The following is an 18,687-nucleotide window of genomic DNA, read 5'->3' as shown; positions in this document are numbered from 1 at the left end:
TCCTAAAGTGTTGGGATTACAGGTGTGAACCACTGCACCCAGCCTTAAAATTTTTTTATGGTTATTCAAGACAAATGTGAATATTCATGTTTACTTCCTTTTTATTACACAAAATGTAGCATATTACACATATTCATCTGCATCTTTATAATTTAAAATATATCTTGGAGAGATGTTCTATGAACACAAAAAGAACTATATTCAGGTGCAAAAAAATTAGAGGGATGAAACATAATTTAATTGAATGGCCTCTTATTGATAGACATTGGAGTTATTTCTAGTCTTTTGATTTTAGAAAAATTTTCTTTAGTGTCTAACATTGTCCATAGTCCAAGGGTTTGTGCATTTGTAATTTTGACATATTGCCAATTACCCTTGTAGTGGTTATACCAATTTACATTCGAGTCAGCAGTCTGAGAGGACCTGATTCTTCAAGCCTCTACATCCGAGTGTGTTATCAAACTTTAGGATGTTAGCCAATATGATGGGTGAAAAATGGTACTTAAGGGTAGTTTAGTTTGCATTTATCTTAGGAATGAGGTTGAGCATCTTTAAAATACTAGGAAATGGAAGTATAGAATGAAACTAAAATAGCATTTTCTTCTCTTATCAAGACCAAAAACCTACACATAGCAGACCCCAGAGAAGGAAATCTCAGTCTCCTCTGAGAGGCATTTGAGAACAGGCCACCCCTCAGTACAAGTACTTCACATGAATTAACCCATTCAAATTCACACGTCCTTGAATGATAGGCGCTGTTATACCATTTTACAGACGAGAACACTGAGGTTGAGAGAGCACAACATTCCCAAGATCTGTTAAGTGACAGAGCAGGGGCTTAATCCTAGGTCTGGAGGACTTCAGGACCTGGATATCAACGACTAGCCTGTACTATTTAGGATGCTGTATTTATGCATGGAGTTTGAATTACGCCATTTGTATGCTGTTCTTCTCCCATCGGATTTATGCCCTTCTCCCTGGTCTAGCCATCTTCCAACTCTGCGCCTGCTTTGGAAGAATATATTTTTTCTTTAATGTAGCTCTGGTTCATTGCTTTTCCCTGTAGATTTTTGAGATGCAGCAAGTTCATTCTCAGGCAGTCTTTACCTCTCTGTACTTTACTGTACTTTACCCTTTTCTGCCTGTGTCTTGATAGAAGTCACTGTGTTTGTAGCAAATTATAAATATTGATCTGTTTTCTCTTTCACCTTCATATAAATATGGGAGTTGGAGCATTGGGCTGTGTAGTGATCATTTTTTAAAAAACAATTGGGGAAAATTTATTTCTTGCTTATATATGAGGGATTAACTCAACATAATCATGTGAGCACAAAATAATGTAAGATTAGTTGATTTATAATTCCTTATTAAACACAACTGAACTTTGCCAGAATTACTTAGGAAAGACAAATTCCTCCCAAGTAGAGCTATGACATTGAAAATACTGGGCCGGGCACCATGGCTCATGCCTGTAATCCCAGCACTTTGGGAGGACGAGGCGGGCGGATCATGAGATCAGGAGATCGAGACCATCCCGGCTAACATGGTGAAACCCCATCTCTACTAAAACTACAAAAAAGTTAGCTGGACGTGGTGGCGGGCGCCTGTAGTCCCAGCTACTCGGAAGGCTGAGGCAGGAGAATGGCATGAACCCGGGAGGCGGAGCTTGCAGTGAGCTGAGATCGTGCCACTGCACTTCGGCCTGGGCGACAGAGCGAGACTCCATCTCAAAAAAAAAAAATTGAAAAAAAAAAAGAATACTTTTTTTTTTTTAACCAGAATATGTGATATATGAAATATATTTCCCAAGGGAATATTTCCCTTTTGTACAATTTGGGTGATTTGCCAGGACTTTATTGGGAATGGGTTATGGTTTCACGCCCATTTGGTGGAATGCTATCTATTTTAATAGACTTTTATTTTTACCTTTCTGATTATTCATTTTTTTGTTTGATTTTTAATCAGGCAATTATTACAGTTTACGTTCTCAGCATGAGAAAGCAGCCTTGTATTTCCAGAGAGCCCTGAAATTAAATCCTCGGTATCTTGGTGCCTGGACACTGATGGGACATGAGTATATGGAGATGAAGAACACGTCTGCTGCTATCCAGGCATATAGGTGATTATCTAGAGGGCGGTGAGGTAGAGCAGCTTGTTAGGAGCCTCTAAGCCTGCAAGTTGCTGACCTTGATTCTGCCTTCTTAACAACCTGTCTTTTCCATTTCTTAGACATGCCATTGAGGTCAACAAGCGGGACTACAGAGCTTGGTATGGCCTTGGGCAGACCTATGAAATCCTTAAGATGCCATTTTACTGCCTTTATTATTATAGACGGGCCCACCAGCTTCGGTAAGCCTGGTCACTTGACAATGCATCTGATATGGGAAGGGCTAGTATCTTTTTTTCTCTCTTTTGATAGCTATTGACAAATTACAGTAGATGGTTTTTACTCTTGGGGATCTGAGTTTAAAGTTGCTAAATGCTGTTTGGTTATTTTCATTTACTGTATTTCACTAACGGGTTAATAGTGTAATTATGAACACAAAGTAATCTATTATATGGAGCATTAGGTTAAAGACCAGTTGTTGCATAGATTTGAAATAGTGGTGTACTGGTTCCTCAAGGGAGAACCTCAGTTTCTGTCAAGTCTTTGCTCAGACTGTCTATTCTTCTTTCTCAGACCCAATGATTCTCGCATGCTGGTTGCTTTAGGAGAATGTTATGAGAAACTCAATCAACTAGTGGAAGCCAAAAAGGTACCTTAAATTGGGTCCTGAAGAATTTGAGTGGAAATCTGCTGTTTAGATGAAGGTTGGGCTATCTGTGCTCTAATTTTTCCCTTATTCTGATCTAGGTGCATAGGAAAGTCTGAATATTTATAGATACACAGTCTGAAAGCAAAGCTGGGCCAAGGTCATCAGTGGGAATGCCTAGACCTATCAGAACTAGTAATGCCTTGCATTCTATAAATCTGAACTTCTGGGAGGCTTGCAGTGTCTTAACCTTCATATGATTTAGTTGTGGCACATGGGACAATGGTCAAAATGACCAGTTTATTTTTTTGACAGTGTTATTGGAGAGCTTACGCCGTGGGAGATGTGGAGAAAATGGCTCTGGTGAAACTGGCAAAGTGAGTGAAAGGAGTGAAATGCTATTGATATTGCTGTTGGCGTCTCTGGGATGTGGGTCCTGCATGTTCTAGAGCCTCCCATCCACCCATAATTCTACATGGGTGTGGGGATGTAGCAGGATATATGAATGCTGGTCTGTGAATGTAGCCATCTTGACCCTAGAGAATGCCATTTCTGGCCAGGCGCAGTGCTGGGATTACAGGCACGAGCCACCTTACTCTGGGTATTACTAGATAATTTTTGCAAGGATGTATTATCTAGCTTAGATATTACTGTTTACTAACTCTCCTTCCATCATTAGTAGAGTAATTATTCTAAGCTTTGATAACAGTAACTATCACATCTAATACTATTCTAGTTCCAAAATGCCTGTAATCACAGCACTTTGGGAGGCTGAGGGAGGTGGATGAGCTGAGGTCAGGAGTTCAAGACCCAGGAGGCGGAGGTTGCAGTGAGCCGAGATTGCGCCATTGCACTCCAGTGGGGGCAACAAGAGTGAAACTCTGTCTCAAAATAAAAAAAATAAAAAGAGAATGCTACTTCTCTTGAAGGAGGGCAGTTGCTTTCCTATTAAAGCAAGAGATCAAAATTGATTTGAAGAAAGGATAAAATTTTTGTGTCTAGGAAAACTACTTTCAGTATTAATTTCCTAATAAGGGCCAGAAAAATTAGGAATTACTCAAAGAGTAGGCAAAGAGGTTCTTGAATGTAAAGAGGTTCCTGTCTGGATTCTTAGGGAAAAAAATTGAGTTGCTGGGTATCTTTTTTTTTTTTTTTTTAATTTACAGATAGGATCTTGCTATGATGACCAGGTTGGTCTTGAAATCATTGGTCTCAGCCAGATTAGAGAGTAGCTAGGATTATGGCCCTGTGCCACCATGCCTGACCACTTGGTATCTTTTTTTTTTTGAGACAGAGTCTTGCTCTGTCATGCAGGCTGGAGTGCAACCTCTGCCTCCTGGGTTCAAATGATTCTCCTGCCTCAGTCTCCTGAGTAGCTGGGATTTCAGGTGCGTGCCACCACACCTGGCTAATTTTTGTATTTTTTAGTAGAAACAGGGTTTTGCCATGTTGGCCAGGCTGGTCTCCAACTCCTATCCTTAAGTGATCTGCCCACCTTGGCCTCCCAAAGTGCTGGGATTACAGGTGTGAGCCACCGCACCCAGCTTTTTTTTTTTTTTTTTTTTTTTAAGTCAGGGTCGCACTCTGGCCCAGGCTGGAGTATAATGGTGTGATCTTGGCTCACTGCAACCTCCACCTCCCGAGTTCAGGCAATTCTCGTGCTCCAGCCTCCTGAGTAGGTGGGATTACAGGCATGTGTCACAACGCCCGGCTAATTTTTGTATTTTTAGTAGAGATGAGGTTTCACCTTGTTGACCATGCTGGTCTCGAACTCCTGACCTCAAGTGATCTGCTCTCCTTGGCCTCCCAAAGTGCTGGGATTACAGGCACGAGCCACCTTACTGTGGGTATTACTAGATAATTTTTGCAAGGATGTATTATCTAGCTTAGATATTACTGTTTACTAACTCTCCTTCCATCATTAGCAGAGTAATTATTCTAAGCTTTGATAACAGTAACTATCACATCTAATGCTATTCTAGTTCCAAGAGTGTCATTTATGTTAAAATTGATACTTACCTATGTATTGTTTTTTTTGGCCGTACTTTTACTTTTTTTATTCACTAAGTTGCTTTGGGATATCATTGGTACTTAAAGACCAGTTTCTTTTGTAGGCTTCATGAACAGTTGACTGAGTCAGAACAGGCTGCCCAGTGTTACATCAAATATATCCAAGATATCTATTCCTGTGGGGTATGTATCATAGTGTGAGAATTGTATTGCTGATATTATTACTGTCACCTCAGTCATTTTGCTTTCCTTTTCTAGGAAATAGTAGAACACTTAGAGGAAAGCACTGCTTTTCGCTATCTGGCCCAGTACTATTTTAAGTGCAAACTGTGGGATGAAGCTTCAACTTGTGCACAAAAGTGTTGTGCATTCAATGATGTGAGTATCAGTTCTTTAATAAAAGGTTTGAATTTTAGGCTAGAACATAAGATATTTAAGTGGAAAGCCTACCTTGGCCAGGTGCAGTGGCTCACGCCTATAATCCCAACACTTTGGGAGGCTGAGGCAGGAGGATTGCTTGTGCCTAGGAGTTCAAGATGAGCCTGGACAAAAAAGGGAGACCTTGTCTCTACAAAAAATCAATTTCACCAGGTTTGGTGGTGCATGCCTGTGGTCCCAGCTACTCGGGAGGCTGAGGTGAGAGGATCACTTGAGCCTGGGAGGTTGAAGCTGCAGTAAGCCTTGATCACACCACTGCAGTGTAGCCTGGGTGACACAGCGAGACCCCATCTCAAAAAAAAAACAAGCAAGCCTACCTGCCTGCCTTGATCTGTGGAACTTGCATATCAGCATCTTAATAACTTGTTTTTGAGACTAGCCTTGGACATGTTTTAAAACATTTGCCTGACTTTGTTGCAGACCCGGGAAGAAGGTAAGGCCTTACTCCGGCAAATCCTACAGCTTCGGAACCAAGGCGAGACTCCTACCACCGAGGTGCCTGCTCCCTTTTTCCTGCCTGTTTCACTCTCTGCTAACAACACCCCCACACGCAGAGTTTCTCCACTCAACTTGTCTTCTGTCACGCCATAGTTGGCTACTGTCAAGCCAGCACATCGTTAGACCCATCTTAATTAAGCCTTACCTCCATGTAAAGAACAGCACATCTGTTCCAAGGACCTCAGCTCTTCTTGTTTCTACAGATGGCAACAGTTCCATAAGGACAGCTTGTATAATTACCTTCAGAGGCCGACTGACAGAATACTGGCAGGAAAAGTCATTATCTTGCCAGTTAGAAGTACTTCTATCTCACTTATGTCTGGAGAGTGGCTATAGATCTTGGCCTTCTTCTCTGAATTTTTTTTTTTTTTTGCCCCCAAGAAAGTCGCTTTTATAGCACTTTAGCACAGGCAATGCTACAGGAACAGTTTCAATGCTGCTGAGAGTGAAAGAAAGGAGGAAGGTCTGCCGCTGTACACTCAGCTAGCAGTAGGGCACTGAGGACCCTAGGAATAAGTCAGAGCAATGGATACAAATGACCTTGCTCTTGGATTTGCTGAGCATGATCCCTATTCTGATGTCAGAGATTAGGTTTAAATGGAATAGAGCTCTCCATTTGTACTTCACTCTAGGGAGACAATCTTCCAAAACAGTTTTGGGGGTCTTCTAAAAGCTTTCAAATTGGAAGTAACTTACTAGAGTTGAATAAAAGAAGGCAGAAAGAATTTCAGAGCTTGGAACTGCTGATAGCCCTTACTGAGGGCAAAAGATGGCTATATTGTTAGCTATACTCCTACCAAAGCAGAGCAAGGAGATAGGATTATAGATAATTTCACGGACATTTGGAAATAACATTGTGATGATACAGACAAGAATAAACTCACTTCAAGCTGGTCTGTTTTAATAAATTTTCAATGTAATTGTCTATTTTTTTCCCTCCCATCTGCAACAGAATACATTTTTTTCAGCCTTTATCTAGATGAGGTAAAGGGAATCATTCTTATGGTGCTCTTGGAGAGTTTCAGGTCTGTGCATGTATGTGCAGCAGGAGGTAATATGCTATAATATCTGTGTAATATATTTGCACAATAGATGCTATGGATCATTCTGAGCTCAGGGTCCAGATTTCATTCTTATTCCCAGGATTTTGTGTTACCTTTTTACCTCCTAACATATGTCACCCAGGCTGGAGTGCAGTGGGGCAATCTCGGCTCACTGCAAGCTCCACCTCCTGGGTTCACACCATTCTCCTGCCTCAGCCTCCCGAGTAGCTGGGACTACAGGCGCCTGCCACCATGCCCGGCTAATTTTTTTTTTTTGTATTTTTAGTAGAGATGGGGTTTCGCTGTGTTAGCCAGGATGGTCTTGATCTCCTGACCTCGTGATCTGCCCGCTTCGGCCTCCCAAAGTGCTGGGATTACAGGCGTGAGCCACCACGCCCGGCCGACACTTCATCTTATGTTAAGGAAGGTTTAGAATATCTAATACGACTTGAATTCATCTGTTACTCAGCCTTCTTAAGCAAGCTGTATACTAGTTACTGGTCTCTACTGCCATGCCTTTTCAAGGTTCCCATGGTCCAGAATGATGTTTGATTCTCAATTTTTCTGCCCCTTTTATAATTTGTTTTAATGATTTTGCTACATTTTGAATTCAATAAAAAATGTGAACAATAATATCTTTAATATAACTGTTTTTGTGTGCATAGAAATCATAGAAGTAAATAAAAAAAAACCCATGAGATTACATAGGTGGTTATAATATAAAAGTGGGAAAAAAGCTAGTGTCTGAGTATTGCATCATGGATATAATTCCTGATATATGGTAAAGCATAAAAGAGACCTATTTTTTCAGGAGAGTAGCTGACCCACCTCAGGGCCACAACTGCTCTTCTCTTTCCCCACAGCCTTAGTACTTTTTGCCAAAAGGCCCAGATTTGAGTAAAGGGGAGCGCCGTGAGCGTAGGATCCAGGCACAAGGGCTGCAGTCTGTTGAGCTTTGGCAGGTTGGTGTCCGGGGAAGTAAATTTCGAAGGAATGGTTTCTTCCCTGGTGGTTGTTGGTTTGGTTGCTGGTTTTCCTGGTTGGCACCAAGGCGCTTTTTGGCAGAAACCTGGCCTTGGAGTTTTAGTACAGTATGATACTGCTCAGCAATACATGCTGCCTTCTTCCGAAGGTCCAGTTTTACTAGCACCATGTTGTTCTGCAGTTCAGCCAGAGTCTGGTCCTAAGGAAGATCAATAAAGTTAGAGAAAACACTTTTGTCTGGTATATTAGAGAAACGAGAGGGCTAAGGGTAATATATACCATCCATTATTAGTTACTAACAACTGTTTCTTAAAAGATTAAAACTCTTTGAGGTCAGAGCTTATAACTGAATAAGGGGATATTTTTCTGAGAACAAAACATAAGCAGTGCTGAATAGGACATCTTCTAACACATAAGGTAGCTTGAGTAAATTTAATTTCTAAGTGCTTCAGTCTCTAGATATCAAATTAAATGTTGAGTTTAGTTTAAGATATACAATTTTAACATTTTAATATCTCTGGAATCAGGATGCATCTTACTGATGAGAAATGTCATAGCTAAATTGTTACTTTTTTCTTAGTAGTACATAAAATAATGGTTTCTTATAATCAGTGCATCTTAGATGAAATATGACAGTAACTACTTCCCTAAGGTGACTGTGACAGAAAATGCCTATAAATTACTTAGCACAGTGCCTACTACTTAGTAAATGCTTAACAAAGAATAGTTATTTTTACTTTGCAAATATACTGCTCTCACTATAAATTCAGCCTAAAAATCTTTACCTTTTTCTTCTGGTCCTCTTTCCTTTCTCACATATACATTGGAGTGGGCTGGTAGGAGAGAAGTGGGTGTATAATTTGCCCTAACCTGTTTGATTAAGATTTCATCACAAGTGGTCAAGGCTTGACGAAGTTTTCCTGCCCCAGTGCTGTGGCAACAAGCTCTCTCTGCTGATTGGAGAGACTCACCAAGTTTCTGAAGCTCTGTCCGCAACAGCCTTATATTCTGAAAAAGGGGAAGTAGGAATCATATTGTAGCCAAGAGCAACCAGGATAATGATCTGGAGGGGTCAGGTAGCCATTTGAAGAGAAGTAAAATTAGAAAGGCTAGTCAGCTGAGTGAAATAGCCACTTTCCAGAACTGTGCACAACGAACATCTTGTCTTCACATGAACCAGTGATAGAGTGTTGCATGTGGGAAATTACCTTAGGTAAGAGTTTGGTAAACAGAGAAATGTAATTACCTTCTGGCCCTCTTCTAACTTCTTGTCCACATCAATGGTGAAGGGCTTGGCTGAGGGTGGTGGTTCTAACATTTTCTGATACTTATGCAACTCTGAGGGAAGGAAACAGGAAACTTAAAATATGTGGGGGGTTTTTTAGCCTTGGACTAACCTCTGTAACAGTAGCTTGCAGCAAATATAAAAAGTGAGGCTATGTGCATCCTAGATTGAAATGTCAGGGGGAATGTAGCTTGCAGTTTAGGAAATTACGTTACAGCAGGAGTTAGAGGGCCTGGGTTTGAGTAACAGCTCTTCCCTGAACCACTGTTATGTTTCCTGCCTGTCTCTTTCCTCACCTTCAGTGGTGGAGTTTAGCTCTGCTTTGCACTGGTGTAATTTAGCTTTAACCTCCTGAAGCTGCTGGGTGGAGGCAGAAGCTGCCAACCTTTGTGACCGCCGTAGGGACAATTCAGACCCTGATTGCTGATGGGCCACTGACTGTTGTCTGGCTTCCTGCAAGAGAGCTTCTAGCTCTTCAATCTTTTCATCCCGCTCCTAAGAGGGAAGCAGAGAGCACAATTCTTTGCAGAGCCAGAAAAATACTGCCAAGACAGATGACTGAACAAACAAAGCACTTGTGACACTGATCCCTTGAAAACCTTTTGTTAGCACTTAATACGATTTCCTGGCCAACTGAACCCTTAATCAATTCACCAAACATAGGTTGAACCCAAAGCACTATGGGTAATAGAGAAAAGGGAGTTCTATATTCCTGCCCTTACTGGAGTAGTTTATAAAATCGTTTTACTTCAGGCAAGCTAGTGATGGAAATCTGAGCAGCTAATTGGAGCTGGCTCAGGGCAACTCACCTGAATCTCTTCTTGGTAAAAACTTGTCAGTGACTCCTTGAGGATATTTAGTTTTTCTTCATACATTTCCTCCAATAGTTCCTTTTGGGTGTCCAAATGTTCACTGTCAGAAACAGAGGAGAAAAGAGAAGTAAGCGAAGGTTCTGAGGAGTGAACTTGGGGAACAGATCTCCAGGCACAACTCCACCTAACTCCTTACTTCCCACCCTCTGTCCCAGGTGACAGAGCAAGAGGGGTCACTCAGCTAGTACCTGCACCACTGTTCCCGCTGTTGCATCTGTTCTACCATCTCATTGCAAATTTCATCTCGGAGATGCATCTCCAGCTGCAGCTTTTCCTGTCGTTCCTTCAAAAGCAGTGTCTTCATGGCTTCTACTACTTGTAGGAGCTCCTAAGAGAGACACACATGTCAGAGGTCATCAGATGCTCATGCCCTCAAAAGGCACAAGCCTACCTGGAAGACACTATGGAAAAATGTGTAGCTACTAAGCTGCTACACTAAAGCTTTCTTGTATTCTCACCTCTTTGCCATACATGGAGATGTCAGTTTCATTTTCAATGTCATCATCAAGGCCTGCGTCTGCCTTAGCTCCTTTCTCTAAGCTGGGGGGTGCCTGAAGACTATGTTCCTTGATGAACGAGTGCAGGGATGGGAATCCCAGTTGCATAGGTGGGGCATGCACAAGCTAGAGGAAAAAAAATATCTTACTTGACTCCGTAAGTAGTCCCTAGGAGCTTTCTTAGAGTTACTAGTTCCAAGTGAGCACACCCATCACACCTCTGGCTTCTCACCTGGCTAGCAATAGCTGAGAACTTGGCCACATGAAGAGTTTCATCATAGGTAGATGCACAGGGATTCACATTAACAATCATGCAGGAACGGCCTCGGCCTGTGAAGAAACCTTGGAACACTCGAGTCAACTTGCTGTCACGGAAGGGAACCAGGTTCTGCTTTGACCTGGCAGAGAATCAGAGATAATAGAGCTGTGAGGAGAACACCAGTCCTTTGGGTATCCTAGCACCATCTCCACTGGTGACAAGGAAGTCTCTTAGCAAATTTCTGAACCCAGGGCTTATAGTCAAAAGCTCACCGGTTCTGCTGATTTTGACGAAGGGCAGCAATACAGCGGCCCAGGGTGTGCAGAGAGGTGTTAATATTTCCTGCTTCCTTCAACCGTTCACCACTCTTCTGATCTTTGCAGCGCTCTGAGCCAGCCAGATCACAGAGTGACAGCCTGGAATGATGCACAGGATCTGATCTAAGGGCCTCACATGTTGAGCCTTCTGGCCCTTTTTGTAATTCTGGAGAGGGGATGGCCCACTAAGAATCTCTGTACCCAAAGAAGGAGAACAAGTAGTTCCCCTAAGGACCACCTCCATGCTTTCCCAACTATCATGTATGGCCAAGAAGCCCACATTTCTAAATGGAAAAACTTACTCGCTGATCTTGGGGACTATATCTCCTTCCCCCTGAAGGTGTAGGATCCTGATTGAGAAGATGCTGTGACTGGAAGTTAAGAAAAACAAAAAGTCATTGCACATCTTCCATAACCAGGCAGAGGACTAATGTTTCCTGGAACACAGTGAAGAGTTTATTCTTACAATCTACTCACCTGCGGCTGGAATTCTGGTTGAGGTGGGTGCTGGCAAAGCTCTGGTTCTTACGACCCACTTTCAGGAGCTTCCAGGCCTCCTCAGCATCTTGCACATGAATCCAGTTGAGATCTGGGGCCAAAGGAGAGGGGTGTAAGATGGGAACATCCAACTCTTGCCAGTCTCTCCCCAGTTGCCCTCCAGCGTTCATGCCAGCTTCCCCCATGTTCCTTTACCTTTCACATAGGGATTGCCATTTTGATCCTCGCATAGCCGCAAAGTCTGCCTCTTGCGCTGTTGGCTAGATGGTTCTAATAGGTCATAAAGCAGTTCGTTGTAGATCTCAAAGAACGAGACCCAGACGGAGAAGCGAATGTCTGCCGGGACAGGTACTGGGTCAGTGTCTGGCTGTGCCCATCGGTGACTTGTTTCTGGGGAAGAAGCCAATGTATAGGACATCAGTCTAGAGCAGTTCATCTCTCTTTTGGCCTGCAGGGGCCTTGGAAGGCACACTTCAGATTGCAACCTCTGGTCTGTACTCCTGGCAGCTATTAGGAACAGGGGGTGAGTTCCTACTATTTCTTGGCAGAGCCCAGTCATGGTACATACCATCCAGCTGGCTACTGCTGGTACATTGACTGATAGAAGAGAGCCCAGCAATGCCACTGTCAAAGCTGGTGCTGGTACCTATCCGACTTTCAATGTAGACACTCCTCTTCAAGGAAGTGGACAGCTCCTCCTGGAGGGGCACAGGGAGAAGGTAATCACAAAACTTCCCTGAGATTTGTACCCCCTGCCCCCACTGCCATGGATATCAATGCTTTACCTCTTGGAGGCCTCCATTTAGCAGGGACAGCTTCTTCATTTCCTCCTGTTGGATCTGCTTGCTGTCTAGCCAGATAACCTCATTGGAGAGCAAGGGCTTTAGATCAGGTGTTGGATGAAGCTGGCCTTGGAGGCTATTGAAGATCAGCACCAAGGACCGGGGGAGAATCCCTCCATCCTTGATGGTACCTGGAGGCATATGATGGACAGCTGAGGCAAGTGCCCTTCTTCCCCTAACTCAGTCTCAAAAGGTAAAAATAACACCATTACCAGGCAATCAGGAATCCTGTGAAGTCTTACTACTCACCTTGAATTGTGTGGGTTTTCCCTGAGTTAGTGACTCCATATGTATAGATGAGCCAGTTCTGCCCTTTGAGTACATCCTTTACCATCTCCTTCACAGTTAGGTTGAAGAAGGATGCCTGTCCCACTTCTGGCCCAAAGATCTAGAGAGAGACCCAGTTTTTTAGAGGCCTATCCTTCATCTCCCACTTGCCTCCTGTGCAGAGCCAGCAGATATATTCCTTCTTGAGTGGTTGGCTCTGGAGACCACTCAAACAGCTTCTTCCTGCAGTGCTGCCAGCTGTTCCCTAAACATTGAGGACTCAAGTACTCTGCTAGTCCATCTTTCAACCAAATCAACAAACACTTAAGGAGTGCTATGCCCTAGGTCTGATGCTGCACACACAATGGGGCAATATAATGGCCCACAAGCGTGGGCTTTGGAGATACATGGATCTAGATTCAAGTCCTAACTCTACCAGTGACTAGCTACATGGCTTCAGCAATATTACATTCGTTGAGTCACACTATCCTTGTGAGGAAAATAAGGAAATAATGATAATAGCAATAGAATTTTTCAGAATTGATATGCATGTTGCTTGACACATTGACTAACACATAACTAGGGCCCTCAAAATTGTAGGTGTGCATATACAAGGAACTCACAGTCAGGTAGAGAAGCTTTCCCTCTAAAGAGGGAATAAAATTGCCCTTACATGTTGGTCCTTTGTTCACAAACCAGTACCCTTCATACCTGGGAAAAGGTGAACCTGTGGGTGGCTTGGCCAATTCCCCGCTCATTGCTCTTCAGGGCAAAAGAGTCCTTGGGTGCTTGTAGAACAAGGGTCTCCACATTCTCAATATGGACACAACCCTGAGAAGGGAGAAAATACAGTTGTCACAAAAGGCATTCCTGGGAATCTTTTGTACTGCATCATTTCACCTTAAATCCTCCCTTCTCAGACACTTACCTGATCTTCCTGTCGCTCCAACTCTGAAGGTAACAAGGGCCTAACCCTCAAGTATACTTTCACCTTCTCCATACTGTCCTCAGATGGAACCTGTGGCAGAATTCCAGCCCAGAACCACAGATTAACTTCAGCAGTTACCTCCGAGCAAATGGGCAAACAGTAGTTTCTAGGAACCATGATAACAGTACCCCATTTCACCTCAAATGTCTCTGTGCAGCTACTCTTTGGTTCCACAATCACTCCAACCCACATGGACATTTTTACTACTTTGTCACCCTTCCCTGTCTCATCATTATCCTGCAAACCTGGCTTGCCACACCAGTGATCTGAGTTAGAATTTATTGACTGGTATGAAAATTTGCATGTGATATTAAAGCAAAGCAGAGGCAAACACACTTGAATTTGAGTCCCAATTCCATCACTTAGTAACTGTGAGACCTTGAACTATGAGTTCTTGAAAGTCTTTGCCTCAATTTCCTCATCTGTAGAATGGAGTTAATAATAGCACCCATGTTATTAATTCAGCAGATACTTAGAGGCCGGGTGCAGTGGCTCACGCCTGTAATCCCAGCACTTTGGGAGGCTGAGGGGGGCGGATCACCTGAGGTCAGGCATTCCAGACCAGCCTGGCCAACACAGCAAAACCCCGTCTCTACTAAAAATACAAAAATTAGCTGGGCTTGGTGGGGGGTGCCTGTAATCCCAGCTACTCAGGAGGCTGAGGGAGGGAGAACTGCTTGAACCCTGGACGCGGAGGTTGCAATGAGCAGAGATTGTGCCACTGCACTCCAGCCTGGGCGACAGAGCGACACTCCATCTCAAAAACAAACAAACAAGCAAACAAACAAAAAACAAACCCGCAGATATTTAGAGTGCCTACTATGGCCTAGGAACTGAGAAGCTCTGATAGTCCATAGTGAGAGACATCATCAAGGACCATGCTCTCATGGAACTTTTTAAGTCTCTAAGAGAAACTCTATAAAAGCACAGTGACAATGTATGTTAAATGTTTAGCATAGGACCTAGTACAGTGTTTCTCAACCAGGGTCACTTCCACTCCAAAGGCCATTTAAGCAATGCCTGAAGTGCCTGAAGACATTTCTTGATTGTCACAAATGGGAAGGCACTACTGACATCTAGTGGGTAGATGCCAGGAATGCTGTTAAACATCTTACAATATACAGGACAGATCCCTACAAGAACTGTCTAGCCCCAAATGTCAACAATGCTGTGATGGAGAAACCCTGGCCTAGCAGGAAAGCTACAACAAATTGAAGCTATGGTGATACTATCAAAACCTGAACATACATTCCACTTACATAATGCCTATATGACCTTGTGCAAATTATTTAGCGCAACTGGGCCTCAAGGCAAAGAGAGATAACTATTATTCCCTGAGAGATTAACTGAGAGCATGCACTTGAGAGTATTTCATTAATGCAATGCAAATAATAGTTCTTCTGGACACACAACTCTTAATTTTTTTTTACTTGTCATGCCCTTAATTTTTTTTTCTTTTCGTAGCCATTTTGTCCTACATGCCCTTAATTTTGAATTGATCTCTCAGACCTTCAGGATTGCTAGTCTTTGACCTCATACTACCCTGTATGGACAACTATTGACCTGAGGATATCACTTTCTGCCCCAGCCACTCCCCAGTTCCTTTACCTGCTGCTTGTCCTCTAGGGAGGTAGAGATGACAGAGCAGTCTGACAGCAGGTTCTTGCGTACCACAGACCCCAAATCGGCAGCTGTGGACTCAAACATGGGAGAGACTACGACATCGTCATCGGACAGCAAGCCCGCTGGCGGAGAAAGGATCCCTTGCGACATGACGGCAGGGGCAGCCTAGGTCTAAAAAGAGACCAAAAAGTGGGCAGGGAGAAGAACCTTTAGGGACAGAAGGGGCCGCGAATTTTAGGTAATAAGTCCCTTGCCCCAGGACACCAGGTCCCCGCTCCCTACTTCCTTTCCCCTCTAATTATCGGCAAAGGGGAAGGGAATGAGAGAAGTTCACTTAATGAACAATTGAGAGAAGTTTGAGGTGGCATTTCTGAACGCGAACAGAAGTCCACAAAAATCTGGCTCCGAAAGCAGAAGGCCAGGCCTAAAGTAGGGCACCTCGCCCGCCGGTGCTGTGGAGGTGGTGTCAGGATCCCTCGGCTCCTTCTCTAACCTCAACCCCAAGGACCACCGTGAGAACAGAGATGCAGCATTAAGAGAAAAACAGATGGCTGCAGTTCCGATTTCTTAAAGCCTATTCCGCGCGGGCAAGAGCTGGTAACCCGGGCTCCCGCACAGCCGCACACTCACCCGAAGACGTGCCACTTGCTCCTCCTCGGGTACCGGCTCACTCACACCTAGTCGCCGAATCCGGACTTTCGCAGCCGGAGAGCACAACTCCGCCCACGAGGTGCAGCTTTGTTACCGATACAATATTTTAAATTACGCGCTGCGTTCGTTCGGCCAATGAGATAGGGAAGTCTGCAGCTACCAATCCGCGTAAGGAAAGGGGGCGGGTCTGACTGGAATTCCAGTCGTTTGCTTCCGCTTGACCTCTCAGATCTAATATGGGTCCGGGTTACCAACTGTCGCGGGTTAGGAGTTATTTCGCTTGGGATTCTTCCAACTTAACCCTTTTCCTGGAACCTTAGACATTTCTTACCTAATAACCCTAAAGGAAATCTTGAGGCTTCAGCCGCCAACCCCTGTCCTTCTTTAGCAACAATCTTAAAAGGAGTGCACAAGATAACTGGTTTAGGGTGCTTGCTTTGTCTTAGGGGAAAAAACGACATTTCCCAGGAGGCACCGCGAACCAACGCCGGTACTCTACTTCCCAGAATTCCAGGGTTTCGGCCCTACCGGACAGTCTCTCCTCAGGGTTGGAGACTTCGGGGCCAAGATGGCGACGGGAACGGGGAGTGAGTATCTGAGCAGGTTTTGCATGAAAGGCCTTTGTAGATCCGAGGCTAGGCACCATATTTTTGTTACACGCTTAGGGAGTGAGAGAAGTGGTTTGCTTGAGAGCCCAGGGTTTTCAGACACCTGCGCACCACAGCATCGTGAAGACCAACATTTGGGGGCCCAGAAATCTGGGGTCTTGTTTCTCAGGGAGGGAGCGGAGGTGTGAGAGAAGCAGCTTAGTGAATCCTAGTGTGTTAGGAGCTCTTCGGGGTAACCGTAAAAGCACTCTGGAAACTTGGGCGTGCAGACGAAAAGATGTTATGAGCCAGACGGAGTAACCGGCACCTCAAAGAGCCATTCATTTTCTGTCCGACGTTTGTGAGGCAGTGGAAGTGGGGCCTTTTAACCATGAGCTTTTCTTGCCACTCAAGAAATTGCGTCTCGGGGATTTCAGCCATTTTTCTTTTAGGGGACTGAAAATGTCTTTTAGGCCCGACATTTGGAGTAGAGGATCTGAGAGAAGTAAACAAGTTTATGCTAAGAGGGAGGCGGGGTTGTAGGAGGGGCTGGCCGCTCGGGTTCCTGGGAAATAAGCCCTGAATAAGTTCAAACTGGAATAAAGTCCAGTATTCTTAAAACTGGGCTTTTAGGGAGAACTGCCTAATCTGACATTCCCAATTTTTTAATAAAGCGGAGCTTCAAGCCGTGGCGTTTTAAGAAATACAATGTTAATAATTCACATGCAACAAATTGGTACCACGGTCACTGGTGGTCTTTCACTTGGAGAGGTGAAAATCAAGATTTGGTGATAGTAGCTCACTTTGTCCTAACAAGTTAAATATTTTGTATTAGGCTTTTAGTCCTCTTTTTGGAGATTTTGGAGCTTAGCAGTACAGTCTCAGTGGTTGCTTCCAAGGCTTTTTTTTTTTTTTTCCCTAGAACACAAGCTGCTGAGTACTGGCCCCACAGAGCCATGGTCCATCCGAGAGAAGCTGTGTTTAGCATCTTCTGTCATGAGAAGTGGAGATCAAAATTGGTAAGATATCTAGGATGTCAGCTTTTCTGGGTCTTAGAAATTGTTAGATACTCTTTCACATTGGTAGATTTCTATAGTTAATCATATTAAGTGGCAAGTAGGCTTTCTTTTTCTTCTTCCCTTTTTTTTTTGATACAGAGTCTCCTCTCGCCCAGGCTGGAGTGCAGTGGTGGGGCCACGCCCAGATAATTTTTTTAGTTTTTAGTAGAGACAGAGTTTCGCCGTGTTGGCCAGGCTGGTCTCGAACTCCTGACCTCAGGTGATCCACTGGCCTCAGCCTCCCAAAGTGCTGGGATTATAGGCGTAAGCCACTGCGCCTGGCCATGCCTGGCTAATTTTGTATTTTTAGTAGAGACAAGGTTTCACCATGTTGGCCACGCTGGTCTCAATCGCGTGACCTCATGATCTGCCCGCCTCGGCCTCCGAAAGTGCTGGGATTACAAGCGTGAGCCACTGCTGCTGGCCTTTTTTTTTTTTTTTTGAGACAGGGTTGCACTCTGTGGCCCAGACTGGAGTGCAGTGGTGTGATCTTGGCTCACTGCAACCTCCATGTCTGAGGCTTAAGTGATCCTCCCACCTCAGCCTCTTTAGTAGCTGGGACTACAGGTGCACACCACCATGCCCAGCTAATTTTTTATATTTTTTTGTAGAGTTGGGGGTTTCATCATGTTTCCTAGGCTGGTTTTGAACTCCTGGGTTCAAGCGATCTGCCCACCTCAACCTCCCAACCTACTGGGATTACGGGTGTGAGCCACCAGGCCGGCTTTATTTTTTTTATTTTTTTATTTTTTGAGATGGAGTCTTGCTCTGTCACCCAGGCTGGAGTGCAGTGGCGCCATCTCCACTCACTGCAAGCTCCTCCTCCCAGATTCAAGCCATTCTCCTGCCTCAGCTTCCCGTATAGCTGGGACTACAGGCGCATGCCGCCGCGCCCGGCTAATTTTTGTATTTTTTTAGTAGAGAGGGGTTTTCACCGTGTTAGCCAGGATAGTCTCGATCTTCTGACCTCATGATCCGCCCGTCTCGGCCTCCCAAAGTGCTGGCATTACAGGCATGAGCCACCATGCCCAGCCTTTATTTTTTTTTAAACAGCTTTATTGAGATATAATTCACATACTATAAAATTAACCTACTTAAGATGTACAATATAATGGTTTTTAGTATATTCACAGTTGTGCAGCCATCACTACAATCTAATTTTAGAACATTTTCTTTATTTATTTTTTATTTTTATTTATTTATTTATTTATTTATTT

At 43.9% G+C, this 18,687-nt stretch overlaps 3 protein-coding genes across 9 annotated transcripts in view; 2 read left to right on the top strand and 1 right to left on the bottom strand.

Moving 5' to 3' along the window:
- Positions 1-6,841, top strand: part of CDC23 (cell division cycle 23) — a 45,276-nt gene extending 38,435 nt beyond the window's left edge. The window contains exons 10-16 of the mRNA XM_011935288.1: positions 1,966-2,119; positions 2,230-2,349; positions 2,681-2,756; positions 3,069-3,130; positions 4,868-4,946; positions 5,022-5,141; positions 5,622-6,841. Of these exons, the coding sequence (XP_011790678.1) occupies positions 1,966-2,119; positions 2,230-2,349; positions 2,681-2,756; positions 3,069-3,130; positions 4,868-4,946; positions 5,022-5,141; positions 5,622-5,792 (782 nt within the window). The 3' untranslated portion in view covers positions 5,793-6,841. The remainder of the gene's footprint in view (positions 1-1,965; positions 2,120-2,229; positions 2,350-2,680; positions 2,757-3,068; positions 3,131-4,867; positions 4,947-5,021; positions 5,142-5,621) is intronic.
- Positions 6,842-7,310: 469 nt separating this feature from the next.
- On the bottom strand, positions 7,311-16,286 carry KIF20A (kinesin family member 20A). 2 transcript variants are annotated; one of them, XM_011935290.1, is made up of 20 exons: positions 15,805-16,286; positions 15,160-15,345; positions 13,555-13,581; positions 13,492-13,500; positions 13,275-13,394; positions 12,546-12,684; positions 12,240-12,427; positions 12,023-12,152; positions 11,650-11,844; positions 11,434-11,545; positions 11,259-11,327; positions 10,912-11,055; positions 10,613-10,778; positions 10,342-10,506; positions 10,072-10,211; positions 9,821-9,923; positions 9,308-9,506; positions 8,973-9,064; positions 8,597-8,734; positions 7,311-7,925 (listed from the first exon to the last, which is right to left on the bottom strand). In XM_011935290.1, exons 2-20 carry the CDS (start codon positions 15,322-15,324, stop codon positions 7,608-7,610), a joined length of 2,619 nt encoding a protein of 872 aa, XP_011790680.1. In that variant the 5' UTR covers positions 15,325-15,345; positions 15,805-16,286; the 3' UTR covers positions 7,311-7,607. The 2 variants fall into 2 exon arrangements, with proteins under 2 accessions (XP_011790680.1, XP_011790679.1); XM_011935289.1 differs by having other exon boundaries at positions 13,492-13,581.
- BRD8 (bromodomain containing 8) overlaps positions 16,021-18,687 on the top strand; it is a 42,492-nt gene continuing 39,825 nt past the window's right edge. For 3 of the 6 annotated variants that reach the window (XM_011935291.1, XM_011935293.1, XM_011935292.1), the window contains exons 1-2: positions 16,021-16,412; positions 17,335-17,431. In XM_011935291.1, the coding sequence (XP_011790681.1) occupies positions 16,394-16,412; positions 17,335-17,431 (116 nt within the window). In that variant the 5' untranslated portion in view covers positions 16,021-16,393. Of the gene's footprint in view, positions 16,413-17,334; positions 17,432-18,687 lie in introns of those variants that run through there. The other 3 variants (XM_011935296.1, XM_011935295.1, XM_011935294.1) reach the window with 3 other exon arrangements.

This window comes from Colobus angolensis, unplaced genomic scaffold (genome assembly GCF_000951035.1).
Source record: "Colobus angolensis palliatus isolate OR3802 unplaced genomic scaffold, Cang.pa_1.0 Scaffold142, whole genome shotgun sequence".
Classification (NCBI taxonomy): Eukaryota; Metazoa; Chordata; class Mammalia; order Primates; family Cercopithecidae; genus Colobus; species Colobus angolensis.
This window is presented reverse-complemented; position numbering and strand designations above follow the sequence as displayed.